We start from the raw sequence: 19,525 nt of genomic DNA, 5'->3' as shown, positions 1-19,525 counted from the left end.
CCAGCAGCTGAATGAGCGCTTCAGGTTGTGTGCTGTTGTGCGTCTGTGATCAGTGGGAATCGTGACGATCAGAGATCTGACGGGAAGCAGGGGGTAAAGTCTGACACAGATAAGACAAGCATGTGGTTTAACTTCACACTTTTATTTTTCCACCGACTCTCCCAAACTTATCAGATAAAGACGATCTAGATTTCCTTTTTGTTTTATTACTAGTGTCCTGTTCCACTCCTGTTTGTCCATCAGCGCCCAGCAGAAACCTGTCCCCTCCTGGCTTCACTCTCATCCCCCACCTTTATGTTCAAGGCTCCAATAAACCCACAGGTTAGCAGCCGGTATGTGATTATGTTGACTCGGTAGTCGTCGCAGAACCACTTTAAAGGATGTATTTCATTTAAATTAGATATGGTAAATGGCCTGTAGTCTAAAGGCCTAGAACCCCCCAAGGTGCTTTACAACCAAGCCCCCACAATGTGGGTGAAAAATTGAAGCAAACGCGGAAGTGAAATAAATTGCAGTTCCACCCTCATCCACTAGGGGCTGGTGTCAGAAGCGAGCAAATCCTCATTGACTCCCATGTTAAAAATACCAATTTCACAGCAGAAATAAACATGTTTACAGCCTGGTACCAGAACATGTTTTTGGGTTAAATGATCTAGTTTACACTCATGACAACTCTGAGGGGGGTGAATTTTTTTCTCACTCTTCTGTTTAAGTGTATTAAAAGCCTAAAATTCTGAATAATTAATGAGCATCAGACCCACGTGACCACAGAGCTAGCTCCGTGGAAAGGCCTCAGTAGAGCCTCGGTCTGGCCTGGAAACTGTTCCGGGAGTCTCTGTGTTTGTGTATTCTTGTTTGGATATTATTTGTGCAATTGTTGGACAAAATGACTTGCTGTGGCATTAATTGCACTAATAGAGCGTCCAAGGAGTCTCCACTTCATTTTTTCGGTAAGTAAAATTATATTTATGTATTTTAGGTCACTGCCGAGCTGAGCTTAGATTTTAACATGTACTGTTTAACCATGAAATTTAAATGTAATAGGGTAAAACCCAGTGCATTTAACATAATGCTGCACTTTAGAAAATGGGTTGAAATATAACATGTTGGTGGAGCTGGGTTCCCACTATCGGCTTGTGGAGCTCCCGGGAGACCGATGTTTTCCACCCGTTCTCCCCTCCCCGCAGCTCGGTGCATCTCTGTCTGATCGCGACTTCTTTCTGCTGCGCAGGCTGCCGGCTTGTGGAGCTCTGGGATGGAAATCCTTCCACCCGGTTCTCCCCAGCGGCAGCTCTGCGCATCTCAGATCGCAGCGGCGCTTGTCTGCTGCGCGGGCTGCCGGCTTTCAGCAGCTTTCGGGAGACCTCTGTGTTCCACCCAGTTTTACCCAGCGGTCAGCCCGGCGTATCTCTGACTCAGAAGCTCTGGTGTTGTGCACAGTTAACTCCGGTTGTAGCTAGGTTGCTACCTCCGTTAGCTTAGCTCCCATCTCCGCGTTAGCTTTGGGTTAGCTTCAGGTTAGCTTGTAGCTAGCTCGACCGGGTGTCGTCAGTTGATCCCAGCCTTACAGCCCCACCCTCAGCTCCACCTCTCTTGCCTTTTGTGGAATTGTCTGGGCTTGACGGAACCTGTGGCACGGTCAAAATGGCGGTGGTGGCCACCTCCCATTTTAGCACAAAAACATATTATTGGAGTCCATGGAAACCCATTGTCCATATATGTATATGTTTACAACACTACAGTCATTCACCCATTCTTAGACGGGTGGAGATAAGCTATAATGTAGCTGCAGCTGCCCCGAGGGGCACTGACTGAGGCAATTTAAATCAGACAAACCTTTTGAAACAAAAGCTGATCTGAGATCTTAATATGAGAACTGAAACAGGACAAACAGTCGAGTGGAGACGGGATCAGAAACAGCATAAAAACACAAAGATGCCAGTTTGGTCTGAAGTTAGCTGAGAACTACCAGACACGTCATGTCCAAGACACACACACACGCCCACACGCACACACACACACACACACACACACACACACACGCACGCACGCACGCACGCACACACACACACACACACACACAAGGACGCTGTGCAAAAATACCAGCATGACTTTAAGGATACGAAGTGCCAAAGGAGAACAAGAACAACTTCATAAATAAAAAACAAAATAAAAAAGGAATAATACAGATTATTACTGACCACCACAGTTCAACACTGGCCTCGCTGAAAGTCAAACTCAGACACTTTACACGGATCTCAGCCTGAAACCAGAACTTCAGCTCTTTAAAATAATAAAAGTTAGAAAATCTCAAAAGCTGATTTGACCTCTGAGAAGTCGTCAGATCTACAGATAAAAAGTCAACCTCCAACTGCCAAAGTGTCAAACTTCATGTCCAGCTGTCATCTGTAGTTTGGATTGTCCTGGAATCATCTCTGCTTCATCCTGGTGCTATTCTGGAATAATCCTGGGATTGTAAAGTCAGACTGCATCAGCAGCACTTCTCATGTGTGATTCTTGTTGCACCCTGACACCTTGAGAGTTTATGGTCCAATCCAGAGAGGGACCAGATCCAGAACATCTGGACCAGAAGCTACAGGAACTCCGTTAGCTCTTCTCTTTTAACGCCTCATCAGAACATCTTCCACGATGTTGCTCTTCCCTTCATAGCTGGTTATAGCTCTGAGGAACCGGGGAAAGTCCATTGATGCTAACTCTCCTTGCCACCTGTCCTGGTCCTGGAGGAACAGCCCCCCCCTGCAGGGTCTGGGTCAGGCTAACCTGGGCGGTGCTGAAGGACGTTATTCGTCCACTTCCAGCAATCTGTAGGTTGACTGTGGTGGCGTAGCTGGCCTTCTGGTTCCCAAGTCTGGTAGGAGATGAAAGGCCAGAGGGCAGAGGCGATGACCTCAGGGGTGCAGGGGAGGAGACTGGGGAGGTGGTTTGTCTCTGGACTTGAATTTGATTGTGCCGGTATGGGTTTGGTGGAGGAGAGGTCATTCCTGAGGAGGAGAAAACCAGGCACGAAGAGGACATGTTCTGTCTCTGGGAGGGCCGGCCTACATAAGCACAGATCAGCTGACTGCGGCAGCTACCCTCCTCCAGTTCTGAGGCCCCCCACTCGTTCTGGCTATTCGATGGCCCGGGGGAGGCGATGAAGCGCAGTGAGGAGAGAGGAGGAGGAGAGGAGGCAATGATGGTGGACGTAGCATCTGTTTCGGTTCCATTGTACGGGTTTGAAAGCTCAGACCAGGGAATACTGCTGTGATGCTGCCCACCATGAGAGCCCTTAGCAGGGCTAAACCTGCTGGGTGAAACTAGGGATCGAATCCCAGCTCCAGGACTGAGACAGGAAGGGGAACTGGTGCGTGAGGACCACCCACTAGTTGGACAGGACTCGTGAGGATCACAACATTCTTGGACACTGCTGCTGCTAAAGCCGAGGGATCTTCTGCGTCTGTCTGCCAAGGAATGACTGATTCCACTCCCACTGCTCTGGGCTGCACTTGAAGGTCTGTCGGCAAGGTTGGAAGAAAGGGACCTACGGAGGGTTTGGGAGGGAAGAGGACAGGATCCTGAATTTAAACTCCTCCCTGGGACAAAAGAGGAGGAGGGAGAACTGTGGAAGGGGTAAACATCTTGTGTTGGTGATCTTAAAGCTGAAGGATAAGATGGAGAGGAGGGCGCGCACCGAGGGTTCCTAGGCTGAGGAGTTGCCACATTATTGGTCCAGGCTGGGACACCTATGGGGGGAGGGGAAAGGGTCCGAGGGCTCAAACAGAAAGAAGAATCCCCAAATGCTGAACCTACTGAAGAAGCTCTGGGCAAGTCCATGTGAAGATCTGAGTGGTTGTGGGAACCTCCTACCCGGGTGCTGCGAGGGTGGGGGGGTTTGTTTGCCATGGGGGAGGAGTAATTATGTTGAGGAGGTGGAGAACAGGGTGTGAAAAATGATGCTGGGGTAGGAGATGGAGACGGGGACTGGACCCGTGAGCTGGGTTCAGACGCAGAAAAAGGCTGAGCTACGCGGTTGTGTGATCCTGACCAGAGAGCCGTGTGCTTCGGGGTTGTTAGCATAGCGTCGCCGTCGGCCAGAGACCAGCCAACGTCGCTGACTGCACCTCTGGTGGCTGCTGAAGCCTTGTTATTGCTGTTGTTCCTGTTGCCATTCTTTAATGGATCTGTTTTTGAGTGAAGGAATGGTGGACGAGGGGAAGGAGGTGAAGAGTAGAAACGCTGATGAAGACTTGCAGATGGAGAAGGAGGGAAATGGGGAACAGAAGGGGAATGGACCAAGGAAGGAGATGGACACAAGGATCGCAGAGAGGATGGGGGACAACTGGAATGTTGGTAGCTATCGTTACTGACTCCCAGTTGGGAATAGGCAGGAGCACTGGGGTCCTGTCGAGATGGGCAGGGTTTGGGAAAAGGGGAGCACCGTTGCAGATGAGGAGTAGGGGTGGGTGTGGCTTGTTGCCGTGCTGTGTGTTTAGCCATGCTTTGACTGATAGACTGACTTATACAGGAGGCTGCTAAAGACCTGGTGAATGCAGAAGCAACTGAGGAGGAACACGGTGGAGAACAGAGGGAAGAGGGGGGCACTTGGGAGGCGTCGCGGTCGGTTCTTGATGAAGACGAGCGCCTTCCAGATGAAGGCACGTCTGTGGAGGAGCAAGAAGAACGTGACGGTGATAAACAGGACAGGGCCTTGGAGGGGAAGCCTGCAGGAGACACAGGGGTCGGAGAGGATGCTGGGATGACCCTGAAATGTGAGGAGCAGGGAGGTGATGGGACAGAGGAGGTAGGAGGAGATCGAAGAGGAGAGGAGGAGTGGTCCTTGAAGCTGGGTCTGAAAGTGACAGGGGTTGATGTGTGGGAGCTGGATCCTGAGACCGGCTGGTCTGGCCTCCTGGAGAAAAAACAAACAAAATCTAAGTTAAAGCTGCAGTGACTTTTAAACACAAACTCTCACCCCTCCCATCTGTTATAATCCCTAGGCCACGCCCCCGATACAGGACTGCACATTGCCAGAAGAAACGAGAGAGCGCTAAACACCTGTCGCCGTTTTAGGTCCAAAAGTCTCTTGTTGTCCGTGACTTCAAACGGTGTTTTTCTTTTTGGGACTCTGGTAGTTTATCCCAAGGCTGAAGTGGTAGCAGCCGGCTGTTTCTCCTCCTCTGATATTATTGAGTGGAGAACGTCTCACGCCAGTGGTGTTCTGGTTATAAATATGTGAGTGTGTGACGAGTGGAGGACCTGGAGAATCGTGGAAGTGCGGAGGTTCAGTGAGACTGACAACTGGTTCAATCATTGGTTTGGTCTGAGCACCCTCCTCACCTGTTTAGAAAACACCTTTTTTATAATCTCCATAATAAATCCATAGCTATACTATGTTAGAACGTTGTTAAGAGGCACAAAAAACTGTTTGTAGCTTCAAGTTTTTGAGCAGCAGGTCGAGCTTCTGCAGAACAATTTGTCTCAAACTCAAGATAAACATTATTTCCCCACAATATCAATATATTCAAGTTCAAGTTTATTTATAAAGCGCCAAATCAGGACAAGAGTCGTCTCAAGGACCTTCGCACAGTAAACATTCCAATACAGGTCAGGGGCCTCATTTATCAAGCTTGCTTACGCACAAAACGGGGTTGGAAAACTGCGTAAGCAACTTCCCACGCAAACTTTGGGATTTATGAAAGAAAACTTAGCGGAAAAATGTGCGCAACTTTAAGTTGACTAAGGACCTGACTTACACACATGTTGGACATGGAGAGCACCTGCAGTGCTGCTGCTGAGAAGATACAATTATGAAATCCTGCAGCATTATCACTTGTACCGCTTCATTTTCACACAGAAGACCCCCCACACACACATGCGCGTGCACACACACCCACGCGCACACGCACACACACACACTCACACACACACACACACACACACACACACACACACACAGCCTGAAGCGCAGAATACGGAATGCAGAATATCAGCGGGGGACAGATTGAGACAGAACATCATGCGTCTGTGACAGTGTGTGTCCTGTCATTGTGACCCGATTGATCATGTGCCCTGGCTACTTGTACGCGGCAGATCTCTGTTTGGCTGACTGGTTAGCGTGCGTGACTTTCACTTGGGAGTCTGGGGATTGAATCCCTATTGGACTATTTTTAATATCCGCCACAGATCTCTCAGAAAAACCCAACATTGACGGCTTCAGCAACGCCGTGCCACTCGGTGGATTTTCTCTTATTTGTTTTGCAAAAGCACTTCCTGTCATTTCTCCACCTCACCCACAAGTACCAACTTCTGCTTCTGTGAAATAGCGCTTCCTTGATCTGCCTTGATCTACGGTCGCCATGTCATTGGCGGAGCGCTGCAACAGCCGGCTTATGTATATGCATGAGATCCACAAGGCACTTTGCATTGACTATATATGGCAGTAAGTGGGCGTGGTGAGGGCGGGATGTGACTAAAATGCAGCTGAGAACCTTTCTAGATAGTTTATGATTTATGAAGCGGAGGTTGCGTGCAGCTGTGCGTACTCCATGTTTGATAGATCACAAACCTACTTGGCGTGAGTACATTTTTTTTGCTGAGCTTAAGTACAGTTATAGTAAGGATTCTACCAATGTTTGATAAATGAGACCACAGTTCATTAAGCCAATCAGAAAAAAGTTTCCTATATAAGGAACCCAGCAGGTTGCATCGAGTCACTGACTAGTGTCAGAGTCTTTACAGCAATCCTCATACTAAGCAAGCATGCAGCAACAGTAGAGAGGAAAACTCCCTTTTAACAGGAAGAAACCTCCAGAGGATCCTGTCAGTACATTATATTCTTCATTACCTTCTGGTTGCTGTAAACCAAACTAAGAACATAAAGATTTCAGTTTTGTTTGGAATTTGGTTTCAGGGCTGAAATCATTTCAGTTAAAAGCATTTGCTGGTGCCTCTAGAAGGTTCTTCAGAATTTTTCAGGAGTGTTTTTCTACCGTCTGCCTTTAAAGCAAATGAAATCTCCTACATTGGATCTGGACCAGTCTTCACATCCTGCTTTGGGTTTTGAGATGAAATTCACACCATGTGGCTTTCACGTTGCAGTAAATCAAAACCAGAACTCTGTTTATGTCTGACTGCGGCTTTGTGATTTCCAAAACCAAACGTTTCTCTGGTTCTGTTGTTTTTGCTTTCGGCTGAACCTGCAAGGCAGCACACGTGCATGGCGTTGCTTGAGCCAGATCTTCTGCTGGCAATGAGCCAAGGACGCAGCAGCAGCGTTGTTAGCAGGACTACAAAGCCAGCAAATCATCCCCATATCAACTAAACAGCCTGGGTTTACCTTTATCTTTAAAACAATAAAGACAACACAAGCAACACCTTCCCTTCATAACACAGACACAGGAAACGCTGCAGCCAGGTTCCAGACCAGCTCGGACAGACGTTGTCATGTCATACCTTCACTGGATCCCCATAGGTGAGTTTTAATGTTCTGACCATCGTCTATAAAGCTCTAGATGATCAAGCCCCTCCGTACCTATCTGAGTTGATCACCCCCCCCCTCCCTCGCATATCTTAAGATCACCTGCTATTATGTACCCCCAAAATGAAATTTTGCAGCCCCAAACACAGGAACACAATCCCTCGCTCAGCGAGGCCGGCTCCCTTCCTTGCTTGGTTTAAATCAGTACTGAGGTCCTACTTTTATCAGGCTTCTGGTGGGCGGCTACCTTCTTGTTTTTATATGTGAGTTTTATTCCTATGCTTTGCCTCTACTTTTAGGCGATTTGTCCTTTTAACATTATAGTCTGCATTTTATGCTGCCTCTATTTTAATGTAGTTTTACTAGTATAATGATCTTAAGTTTCTCTGGTGCAATGTTTATATCTGTACCCATTTTTGCTTGCCTCTCTTCTTGTGCAGCACTTTGGTCAGCTGTCATGCAGACTTTTAAATGTGCTTCAGACATAAAGCTGGTATGGTATGGTATGGTAAGGACTGGATTGGTATGGTATGGTATGGATTGGATTGGTATGGTATGGATTGGTGTGGTATGGATTGGTTTGGTATGGTATGGTTATGGTATGGTATGGTATGGTATGGTATGGATTGGTATGGTATGGCATGGTATGGTTATGGTGTGGTATGGTATGGTTATGGTATGGTATGGATTGGTATGGTATGGTATGGTATGGGTATGGTATGGTATGGTATGGTATGGATTGGATTGGTATGGTATGGTATGGATTGGTGTGGTATGGATTGGTATGGTATGGTATGGTTGTGGTATGGATTGGTATGGTATGGTATGGATTGGTATGGTATGGTATGGGGATGGTATGGTATGGATTGGTATGGTATGGTATGGTTATGGTATGGTATGGATTGGCATGGTATGGTATGGATTGGTATGGTATGGATTGGTATGGTATGGTAAGGTTTGGTTTGGTTTGGTATGGTATGGTATGGTTTGGTATGGTATGGTATTTTATGGTATGGATTGGTATGGTATGGATTGGTATGGTATGGTATGGTATGGTATGGTAAGGTTTGGTTTGGTTTGGTATGGTATGGTATGGTATGGTATTTTATGGTATGGATTGGTATGGTATGGATTGGTATGGTATGGATTGGTATGGTATGGTATGGCTATGTATGGTATGGATTGGTATGGTATGGTATGGTTTGGTTTGGTATGGTATGGTATGGTATGGTATTTTATGGTATGGATTGGTATGGTATGGATTGGTATGGTATGGATTGGTATGGTATGGATTGGTATGGTATGGTATGGTTATGGTATGGTATGGATTGGTATGGTATGGTATGGTATGGTAAGGTTTGGTTTGGTTTGGTTTGGTATGGTATGGTATGGTATGGTATGGTTTGGTATGGTATGGCATTTTATGGTATGGATTGGTATGGTATGGATTGGTATGGTATGGTATGGTATGGTATGGTTTGGTTTGGTATGGTAAGGTTTGGTTTGGTATGGTATGGTATGGTATGGTATGGATAGGTATGGTATGGATTGGTATGGTATGGGTATGGTATGGTATGGATTGGATTGGTATGGTATGGATTGGTGTGGTATGGATTGGTATGGTATGGTTATGGTATGGGTATGGTATGGTATGGATTGGATTGGTATGGTATGGATTGGTGTGGTATGGATTGGTATGGTATGGTTATGGTATGGATTGGTATGGTATGGTATGGTATGGTTATGGTATGGATTGGTATGGTATGGTATGGTTATGGTATGGTATGGTATGTTATGGTATGGTATGGATTGGTATGGTATGGTATGGTATGGTATGGTATGGTATGGTATGGATTGGTATGGTATGGTATGGATAGGTATGGTATGGATTGGTATGGTATGGGTATGGTATGGTATGGTATGGTATGGATTGGATTGGTATGGTATGGATTGGTGTGGTATGGATTGGTATGGTATGGTTATGGTATGGGTATGGTATGGTATGGTATGGATTGGATTGGTATGGTATGGATTGGTGTGGTATGGATTGGTATGGTATGGTTATGGTATGGATTGGTATGGTATGGTATGGTATGGTATGGTGTGGTTATGGTATGGATTGGTATGGTATGGTATGGTATGGTATGGTTATGGTATGGATTGGTATGGTATGGTATGGTTATGGTATGGATTGGTATGGTATGGTATGGTATGGTATGGTATGGTATGTTATGGTATGGTATGGATTGGTATGGTATGGTATGGTTATGGTATGGTATGGATTGGTATGGTATGGTATGGTTATGGTATGGATTGGTATGGTATGGTATGGTATGTTATGGTATGGTATGGATTGGTATGGTATGGTATGGTATGGTTATGGTATGGTATTGGTATGGTATGGTATGGTTTGGTATGGTATGGTATGGTATGGATTGGTATGGTATGGTATGGTATGGTATGGATTGGTATGGTATGGTATGGGTATGGTATGGATTGGATTGGTATGGTATGGATTGGTGTGGTATGGATTGGTATGGTATGGTATGGTATGGTTATGGTATGGAATGGATTGGTATGGTATGGTATGGTATGGATTGGTATGGTATGGTATGGTATGGTATGGATTGGTATGGTATGGTATGGGTATGGTATGGTATGGATTGGATTGGTATGGTATGGATTGGTGTGGTATGGATTGGTATGGTATGGTATGGTTATGGTATGGAATGGATTGGTATGGTATGGTATGGTTATGGTATGGGTATGGGTATGGTATGGTATGGATTGGTATGGTATGGTTTGGTATGGTATGGTATGGTATGGATTGGTATGGTATGGTTTGGTATGGTATGGTATGGTATGGATTGGTATGGTATGGTATGGTATGGTATGGTATGGTATGGATTGGTATGGTATGGATTGGTATGGTATGGTTTTACAGCTCTAAAGAATACTTTTAACAGAAGTTGGACACAGTTTGGTCCCATGCAAGGTTAAATGAGCCAATGAGATTCGGACAGGATCTTGGCTCAGTTGTGTTTCTGTGGATGGAAAAACTACAAACTGCTACTCTTCAACATCTGGCTTCAACTTCATTAAATACTTCTGAAAACATTTTCCCTTTCAGCTCCAAACCAGAAGCTATTAGGCAACCTTGTTGTGTCAGAACAAAAATGTTTCTTCCAAGTTTTGTACAAACATCAGTTCAGACTAATAAATATTTTATAAAGAGCTGAAATGAAGACAACATTGTTTTGGTTTCTAATCCATATGGAGACAAAGGTTAAAACAGATGATCCCAAAATCCACCAATATTCCTCTCGTTTGAACCGACTAAGGTTCCGTTAGTCCGGGATAAACACTGCAGCTATTCAATCAACCTCCAGTGTGCATGTTTAGTTATGTTTGATTAAAACCAGTCCCTGCATTGTTTTTACACACACCTGATGTCATCCTCAGACGTGCTGCTGGAGATCCAGGAAACAGCTGAGGCCTGCTTGCCCTGAGTGGTCGGCAGGTCCACTGGCCTCAAGCTGGTGAATGTTGGGAGGAAGTCCGCAGATGATGAAGGGCAGGGATCCGTGGATACTGAACTTTGAACTGATATCCATGGACTAGATGATTCCTGAGCCTGTGGGGGGTCAGAGGTCATATGCAGACTCATTGGAGGTAGAATAGGAAGATCTCCTGGAACTAGATCTTCTGCACAGATCATTGAAGGATCACCATCATTTGAGTGTTTCTTTGATCTCCCAGTGGCCTGTTCCTCAACCAGTACTTCCTGTTTGATCAGTTCTACGCTCATTCCTGGTGGAGACATCCAAGTGCTGCTGTACTCTGATTGGGCTTGCCTCAACAGTTGTCTTGAGGCTTCTTCTCCATTAGTTGCATCCATCCAAAGTAACGATCCAGATCCTGGACTACCAGTCATCATGTCAGAGAGATCCTTGTCATTGTTGAGTCTAGAGTAAATGCCTTCTGGCTCCTGCTGATCTGGTTTTTGTTCCACGACTGCTGAATCCAGCTGATGTTTGTCGCCTGAGCCTCGGTGACCCTGGCGCTGAAGTGTGCTGAGAGCGGACGGACTTGGCTCTGCTGGAACTGGATGGGCGCCTATAGATGTTGAATCTTCTCCAACTGAGTAAACACAGAGTTCTTCATTGAGCTCCAAACTGTAAATAAAAGCAAATCAAGTTAAAGAGACACTTCAACAGTTATGATAGCAACAGCTTTTCATGGCTGTTCATGACATCATCTTTTCTAAAAGCTCAACTCACTCATCTGACTTCGGCGGCTCTTCTGAGCAAACAGCTCGGCCTGGTTCTGCAGAAGACTCTCTAAGCTCTGAGCTTCCCAGGACTGTGGGTGGTGCTGAGAAGGGGGTATTGGTGGAACAGAACCAACCGGACTCCTGAGTCTCAGCCTTTGTTCTGCTTTGATGGGGTGTTTCTGCAGATGGTCCTGGATTAGTGGTGCGGTGGCTCTGAGCTTCACTCTGTGAGCAGTTGCTTGATGGAGAAGATGGAGCTTCTTGTGATGTGGCGGGTTGACCACTTGAATAGAAGCCCAGGCTGGAGTCTTTGGTCAAGGCTGAGATGAAGTCTCTGGGTCTGGACAGGTTAAATCCACTCCCCCGGGGACAGGTGGGGCTTATGAAGTCACACAGCAGAGGCTCATGGGGGGACACCACCTTCTCTTGGAGATCTACAAACAAATAGAAGAAAATATTAATACTCATAACTTGTGCATTAGTTTGGTGATGGTCAGAAGACCTGAGCCCACCATCCGTCTTGATCCATCCCTCTTCCTGGGTTCTTTGAATTTGCCAGGTCTGGTTCTGACTGTCAGGTCCACCTAGTTGCTGACTGGTTTGGGGCTCAGGTTTGGACTGACTGAGGTCCATTTCAGGCTGCGCAGAGCTTTTGTTTTGGTTTCCAGTTGAAGTTCTTGACAGTCTTGTAGAAGCCCACAGCTGGCTCCGTACAGAGCTGGCTCGTTTATGATGCAGTGGGACCTTCATGGTGCTGGCTTTGGCAGTGTACATCCGGGCCAGGGTCTGGACTTTGCTTAGAATACGTTCCGAGTTCTCCATCAGGACTGGGTCTACCACCGGGTTTGCCTCAAATAACCCGATTCCGGTGACGTCAGACGCCATGCCCTCGAACAACGCTCGGTTAGCAGTGACGATCCGGGAGTGGCGGGACCATCGGCCCACTTTTATCTGACTGGGGAACCCCTCGAGGTTCCTTTTGGACTTTGCCTGGTCTCCATTTTTGGTTTTAGACAAAGACGACACATCTTTGTCCTCTTTGGTGTTTTGATGCTGTTCTTCTCGAGGCTGGTGTGTAGGGGGTTCTGCTGGGCTCATGTTTGGTTCTGCTTGCTTAGGGTCATGATCTTTGATGTTAGTCTGACTTACAGCTGTGGTGTTTTCTTCTTCAATATCCTGGTGTTCAGAAACAGATGACTTTTCCTCTTCCGCTGACTCTCCATCATGCTGCTCAGAACCTACAAGAGTCTCCCCCTCCTCTGTTTCCTCTACACCTTCATCCAAATATCCCTCACAGACATTCCCATTCCCATCTTGAATCCCAATCTCCTGCTCAACAAGCAGGTTTGGATTTGGATCACTTTGGTTTGGAGAGTCCGTGGCTTCTATCACATCAGAGACTATAGACTCAGCAGGAGCAGAAGGAAGAAAGCCGACTGGTTTATCTTCATCGGGGTTTGATTCTGCTGGAGGAGATGTTGGCGCAGCTAAGGAACTGGACTCTGCCTCTACCTCCATCTTGTGTGGGGACTGAGGACTTGTCGGCTCCTCTGGGTGTTCTCCCACACTGAAGCGTGATACTGACTCTTTCACCAAACCAGATGGGATTTGTGAGAAACTGTTTCTTCTTCTTGACAGCTCTCCCTCTCCTGGCTCTTCCTCCTCCACCTCCTCCTCCTCCTCCACCTTGTCCTCTTCAGTCTCTGCTGCAGCCTCATAATAACTTCTGATCTTTTCAATGATCTTCTGGTCTCTCTTGGTGAAGTGGGAGCTTCTTTTAAGAGGCTGACACTTCTGGCTGGGGGGAGTGAGGCCTGGACTTTGGGAAGAGTGGGTGAACTCTTGGTCAGCCTCAGTTTTGGGCGAGTCACAGCTGATCTCTGCAATTTTCTCTGAAGGGATAGAGGGATGGAGGATTGTTGGTGTTGATGGATCAAGAGCTCCGACATCTTCTGTGTCACATGCGTGCGTCTCAGCTTTATCTTCTTCATCCTCATCTTGTGTCTTCTCTGCTGGACTTGATGCTTCTGGAAACTCTTGATCTTTGTTTGTTACTGCCGGATTTTCACTGGGTTGATTCTGAAGGCTGGTGTCGTTCTCCAGTTCTCGTTCCTGCTGAGATGATGGTCTTTGTTCTGGACTGGAGGAGATTGGTGGTAGCGGGCAGGAGAAGTTGGTTCTGTTTGACGGAGACTTGGTTTCACTGAGCTGATCCTGGGTTTGCTCCTGGAGAGGAAGTGAGAATATGTTGAAATGATAAATTCCTGCTATAGACATGTGGAGATGATGGTATCTAACCATGGATGTGGTTCTTTCTCTGGTTCTGCTCTGGTTAATGAACTCCAGGATCTCCTCAGTTATGGACAAAGCAGGAGGAGGGCTGAGGGGGTTCAACTCCTCGTCGTCCTCTTCCTCCTAATTTAAACAAAAAGAAAATATCTGAATGCAAGAAAATAACCGAGTGAAAAATGTTCATAATAATGAGAGTTACACAAACCTTAATAAAGATCAACTGAATGAATGTTTTTTCTTTTCCCTGTTGGAACCGTTTTAGCTCCGATCCCTTCAGATCGCTGAATCTCACATTTAAAAGGGGACAATACAATCTTCATATATGGGGGCTCATCCGGGATAGTGTGAAAAATATTTAAAGGGACTTTACGGACTTTTGAATTTTTATGCTCGCGATTGCCCCCTCAGGCAAAAAGCGTAACGACAGCTTCATTAGTAGGCTCGTGCACGAGGAGCGCATACTGTACGTGCACACTCCTTAATGAAAATTACAGCTGAGACAGTCCCGTGTGTGTGTGTGTGTGTGTGTGTGTGTGTGTGTGTGTGTGTGTGTGTGTGTGTGTGTGTGTGTGTGTGTGTGTGTGTGGCCCGGAGGACAGAGGACAGGAGAACGCGCAGCTAATCAATTAAATAATTTGGTTCTGTACCTTTCTCTTCAGCACAGCCGACAAAGGTTTATGATGGGTCAGTCCTCCTGCATGCTCAGATCATTCCCTTCCCTTGCTTGAAAAATTGTTCCAAAATGAAAGTTGAACCCACATCTTTTCTATCTGCGAATTCAATGCCGTTCGGCGAGTCTCAAATAAAAATTTGGGCATCTTACTGTAAAAAAATATACCATTAATGTAAAAAAGAAACTCTAAATGAACTATGTTCACATCCAGAATCGAGCTTGGGTTCTTCTGCATGGGAGACAGACATCTTACAAGGTGAGCTAAACTCTAGTAACATTCATGTTATCTGTAACATTTATATCCTTGATGACAGCTGAAACAACGTTCAAAGAACGGTTCGGAGTGAAAATGGCTATTTTGTTGCTAATTAGCAGGAAATATCTAGAAGAAAGTTCTACAGAAAGTAGCTAAGGGTCCTCAGAAATGTAGCTAGCTTTGTCACTAGGCGTTAGGAACAGCGACAAAGTGGCACTGCCTCTCTCTCTGCTGCTAAAGCTACGAACGGCAAATGCTACGGGCTATGTCTGAGCGTGAACGCGCATGAAGCAGCCTGCTCGACCTGAGCATCTCTCTTTTTCTGTGATTTTACAGAAAAACAGGCAATCACAGTAAAAATGCCAGGGCTCATTCTACAGGACCAGGGCATTGCAGGAGAATGTATGAAGAAGACATTTATTATTTCTACACGTTTTGGCTGTCACACTTCCATAACGTCCCTTTAAAGAACTGACAAATTTTGTATGTACATTTTTTCTACAGATAGACCTAAAGCATTTGCAATCTCTTTGCAGATTCAGCAAAACTGCTTTCTCCAAAGTGGGTCCCGTGGGCTCTTTGTGGCCCTCGTAGCGATTCTGTGCAGCGCAAATCAAGACGGGCAGAATTTGTGTTTAATGTTTGTTTAAAAGTAAAATTTCCTTTTCCAATTTTTAACAAATAAAACTAAATGTTTGTGGTCTGTGATTATTTTCATCTGGGTGATTTTGGCTGCTGTCTCTACATGTTTGGACCTCCTGATCCTACTAACGTCTCATTTATCTACGGTATTATTCTGTTTTATGCGACCAACTTGCCGACCCTCTGTCCTGTGTGTTACCTCCCCACGCTGCTCTGTTCTTCGCTGCAGCGGCCTCCTCGGATCGTCTTGCTCCACGTCTACCTCTATGACGGAGGACGCCAGAGTGCTGCTGCTGCCTGCCGAGCCCAAAGCGTCTGCGGTGCAGAGCTCGCCCTCGCTGCCCGCCTGCCGCAAAACAACACCAACGTTCATCACAAACGTCTAAAAATAACCATCAGAAACAGAGACTGGTAAATTTAAAAACACCGAAGTCAAATATGCCCTGCTAATGTCACAGATGTGAATGAAATGACGAATGGATTTTTCAAACTAAGATTTAAGAAATAGGAGAGTTAGTGGGTGTGTCCGACTGTCATAACTTTAGTTTTTACACCTCTGTCAGTGCGCCCCAGGGCAGCTGTGGCTACTATGGCGCGGTATGGGGGCCAAAATTAAGACTACTGCCCAGCAGCCGGAGGCTATATAAATTCCGAGGCAAACTACTGATCTGATTAATGATAAGCTGGCGCCGGTAACTGAGAGGCTGGCGCTGCTTACCGAGGACTAGCACCTTTACCGGCGTTACTACTAGATATGCTAGGGACTAGCAACCCTCGGCTGGTCATTGACTGGTTCACACACTCCCTCTGCTGTCTATTAGCATGGATAGGCTAGCGTTAGCCTGGACGGGCTGGCATTAGCATTGGAGTGGCTTGCCATTAGCGTGCCTAGGCTGGCCACTAGCTGACTAGTGACTCTCCCAGACATGCTAATGGCTAGCCTCTCCGATGCTAATGCCAGCCTATCCATGCTTAAGGTCTGTCAAGGGGGTAGGAAATCCAGCTAGTGGCCAGCCTAGGCACGCTAATGGCAAGCCACTCCAATGCTAACACCAGCCCATCCAGGCTAACGCTAGCCTATCCATGCTAATAGACATCAGAGGGAGTGTTCGAACTAGTCAATGACCAGCCGAGGGCTGCTAGTCCCTAGCATATCTAGTAATAATGCCGGTAAAGGTGCTATTCCTCAGTAAGCAGCGCCAGCCTCTCAGTTACCGGCGCCAGCTTATCATTAATCAGATCAGTAGTTTGCTTCGGAATTTATATAGCCTCCTGCTGCTGGGCAGTAGTCTTAATTTTGGCCCCCATACCGCGCCATATGGCTACATCGTAGCTCATCACCATCAGTGTGTGAATGTGTGTGTGAATAAATGAATGATACACTGTAGTGTAAAGCGCTTTGGAGTCCTTACTCTGAGAGGCGCTATACAAGTGCGGGTCATTTATCATTTCTCCTTTTTAAATTAGCACCATGCAGTTCATAAACCTGTCTGAAGAAACCTCCAGGGCCTGGGTGTCTCGTGTTTCCAGTCTAAAATCGTGTCTAACTGAAGTTTTATTAGGTCACTGGATGATGAGCAGCTCCATGGACGTAATTTTCACTTTAGAAGTGTGTGTGTGTGTGTGTGTGTGTGTGGGGGGGGGGGGGGGGGGGGGGGGGGGGTTGTATCTTTACAGTATGCTCTAATGGGAAACAGGCGTCAACACAAACGTTTTTTTCCGCTTGGTCTTAGAGCTCAACCAGTGTTAATTTCATATAGCGTGATATTGTTTTTGGATGGTAAAAAGTGCAGGGGTCAAAACTTGACTTTGGAAAAAGTGTGTGTGTGTGTGTGTGTGGGGGGGGGGGGCATCTCCCCCCTGTCCCCCCCAAAAAATTACGTCCATGAGCAGCTCTCCTGGAATGCAGAAATGATCACTGGTAGAGTGGAACATCTCACCTTCAGAGCTGTCGGGTCACACCAGTGGAAACAGGACGGAGACGGGAACATGGAGGAGACAGGTGAGGGTGAGAAAAACTCAGAGACATTAAAGCTTCTCTTCTAGAGAAAGTAAAACTAAATCTTTGGGTCCAATTTTTCCACCAGTGTTGTGAGATTTAGCAGCAGCCTCGGGCAGAACCTGTAGAACCAGGGTCTCCATGTAACTTTAGGCCATTGTTTCCTGAAGTCATTTCCTTTTGGCTTCTTAATGCATAAACACACACACACACACACACACTGGTACATTCCCAAAGTAAGGAAAGGCTGGGATCATATGGTAAAACCAACATTATTTTATAATGGGAACATTTCAGACTGGAGCTGAACTTTGAACATCAACAGTGATCGCAGCTCAAGCGTGAATTCCACGTGAAAGCGGATGAACAGTTTATATGAGTTAGAAGCAGCTGCACTCAGCTGGTTGGTGGAAAGAATGGAATTTCTGTTGGAATGAGTAGGATCTCTCACCAGCGGGCTGAAACGCTGCCTCGATGTCCTTGGCCGGAGCTGGAACAGATCCATCAGAACATTGTTACAACACTTCCCCCGTTAGCCTCCAAGATCCGTTCTTAATAGCAGGACAGTGTTTCTTTGGTCAATGGAAGAAAAAAAACCCACAATGGTCACAGAGTCCGACAAAAATAATGTTAAATAAAAAATCTATGAAATTTACCCAATGAAAGTCAGGCATTGGTTTTCAACCTTCATGGAATTATTTAACAAATTCAACCCATGGAACAGGCCTGGACAAAAATGATGGGACCCCTAACCAAATCATTTGTAGCATCTTGGAGGCGCATCTCCCGCTCGTCTCTCGCAAACTCCTTCTCAGACCAGTCTCCAGTCCACTCAAAAGCAGTAAGGCCTCTCATCTTAACACAGTCTTAAGTTGTTGGCCACTAAGCCTGTCTGTTTTCCAGGCCCTGGTTGGAGCTTCGTTCTCTCTCACCTCCTTTGATGGCGCACCTTTGGTTACCCTTGTTCGTTGTATGATTGTGCATGTCTCGAATCAGGAAAATTACTCCAAACATGACACCCTGTAGATGCAGCAAAGCAGCCCCAGGACATAAAAGAGCCTCCTGCACGTTCCATAGACGTTGTTCTTTTCTTGATATGCTTCATTTTTCCATCTGTGAACATAGGTTCCATTTCTGTCTCATCTGTCCAGAGGACATCCTCCCAGAAGCCTCGTGGCTTGTTAACATGCAGTTTGGTATATTCCAGTCTGCTTTTTTATGATTTGTTTTCAACAATGGCGTCCTCCTTGGCCATCTCCCACGTAGTCCACTTTCACTCAAACGACGACGGATGGTGTGATCTGACGCTGATGTTCCCTGAGCGTGAAGTTCACCTCGGATCTCTTTAGACGTATTTCTGAGCTCCTTTGCTACAATTCGGATTCTCCGTCTCTTTGATTTGTCATTAATTTGTCCTTTGCTTTGGGTAATGACCGAAAGAACGAGATCGTGGATACAAGCGGCCAAAAAGAGTTTCCTCCGTAGGGTGGCCGGGCTCAGCCTTAGAGATGGGGTGAGGAGCTCGGACATTCGGGAGGGACTCGGAGTAGAAGCGCTGCTCCTCCGGATCGAAAGGAGCCAGTTGAGGTGGTTTGGGCATCTGGTCAGGATGCCTCCTGGACGCCTCCCTGGGGAGGTGTTTCGGGCATGTCCTGCCAGCAGGAGGCCCCCGGGTCGACCCAGGACACGTTGGAGAGGTTACATCTCCAATCTGGTCCGGGAACGCCTTGGGGTCCTGCCGGAGGAGCTGGTGGAGGTGGCCGGGGAGAGGACGGTCTGGAGCTCCCTAGTTGGGATGCTGCCCCCGCGACCTGGACCCGGATAAGCGGAGGAAGACGACGACGACGATAAATTTTTCCTCCTGCTGCCACTTCCAGGGAGATTGGCTACAGTCCCGTGGATCTTAAATCTCT

At 46.6% G+C, this 19,525-nt stretch overlaps 2 protein-coding genes across 5 annotated transcripts in view; both read right to left on the bottom strand.

The window, feature by feature from the left end:
• Positions 1-123: 123 nt before the first annotated feature.
• On the bottom strand, positions 124-16,290 carry LOC129152284 (mucin-12). The gene is made up of 6 exons (XM_054742336.2): positions 15,813-16,290; positions 14,049-14,165; positions 12,263-13,976; positions 11,758-12,184; positions 10,924-11,652; positions 124-4,909 (listed from the first exon to the last, which is right to left on the bottom strand). Exons 1-6 carry the CDS (start codon positions 15,984-15,986, stop codon positions 2,665-2,667), a joined length of 5,406 nt encoding a protein of 1,801 aa, XP_054598311.2. The 5' UTR covers positions 15,987-16,290; the 3' UTR covers positions 124-2,664.
• A 1,031-nt stretch (positions 16,291-17,321) lies between these two features.
• plekhg2 (pleckstrin homology domain containing, family G (with RhoGef domain) member 2) overlaps positions 17,322-19,525 on the bottom strand; it is a 63,417-nt gene continuing 61,213 nt past the window's right edge. For 2 of the 4 annotated variants that reach the window (XM_070543653.1, XM_070543652.1), the window contains one exon: positions 17,322-18,102. In XM_070543653.1, coding sequence (XP_070399754.1) covers positions 17,993-18,102 — 110 coding nt within the window. In that variant the 3' untranslated portion in view covers positions 17,322-17,992. The remainder of the gene's footprint in view (positions 18,103-19,525) is intronic. The other 2 variants (XM_070543654.1, XM_054742338.2) reach the window with 1 other exon arrangement.

This window comes from Nothobranchius furzeri, chromosome 13, assembly GCF_043380555.1.
Source record: "Nothobranchius furzeri strain GRZ-AD chromosome 13, NfurGRZ-RIMD1, whole genome shotgun sequence".
Taxonomy (NCBI): Eukaryota; Metazoa; Chordata; class Actinopteri; order Cyprinodontiformes; family Nothobranchiidae; genus Nothobranchius; species Nothobranchius furzeri.
Note: the sequence above shows the minus strand (reverse complement) of the source record. Positions and strands in the feature narration are given on the sequence as shown.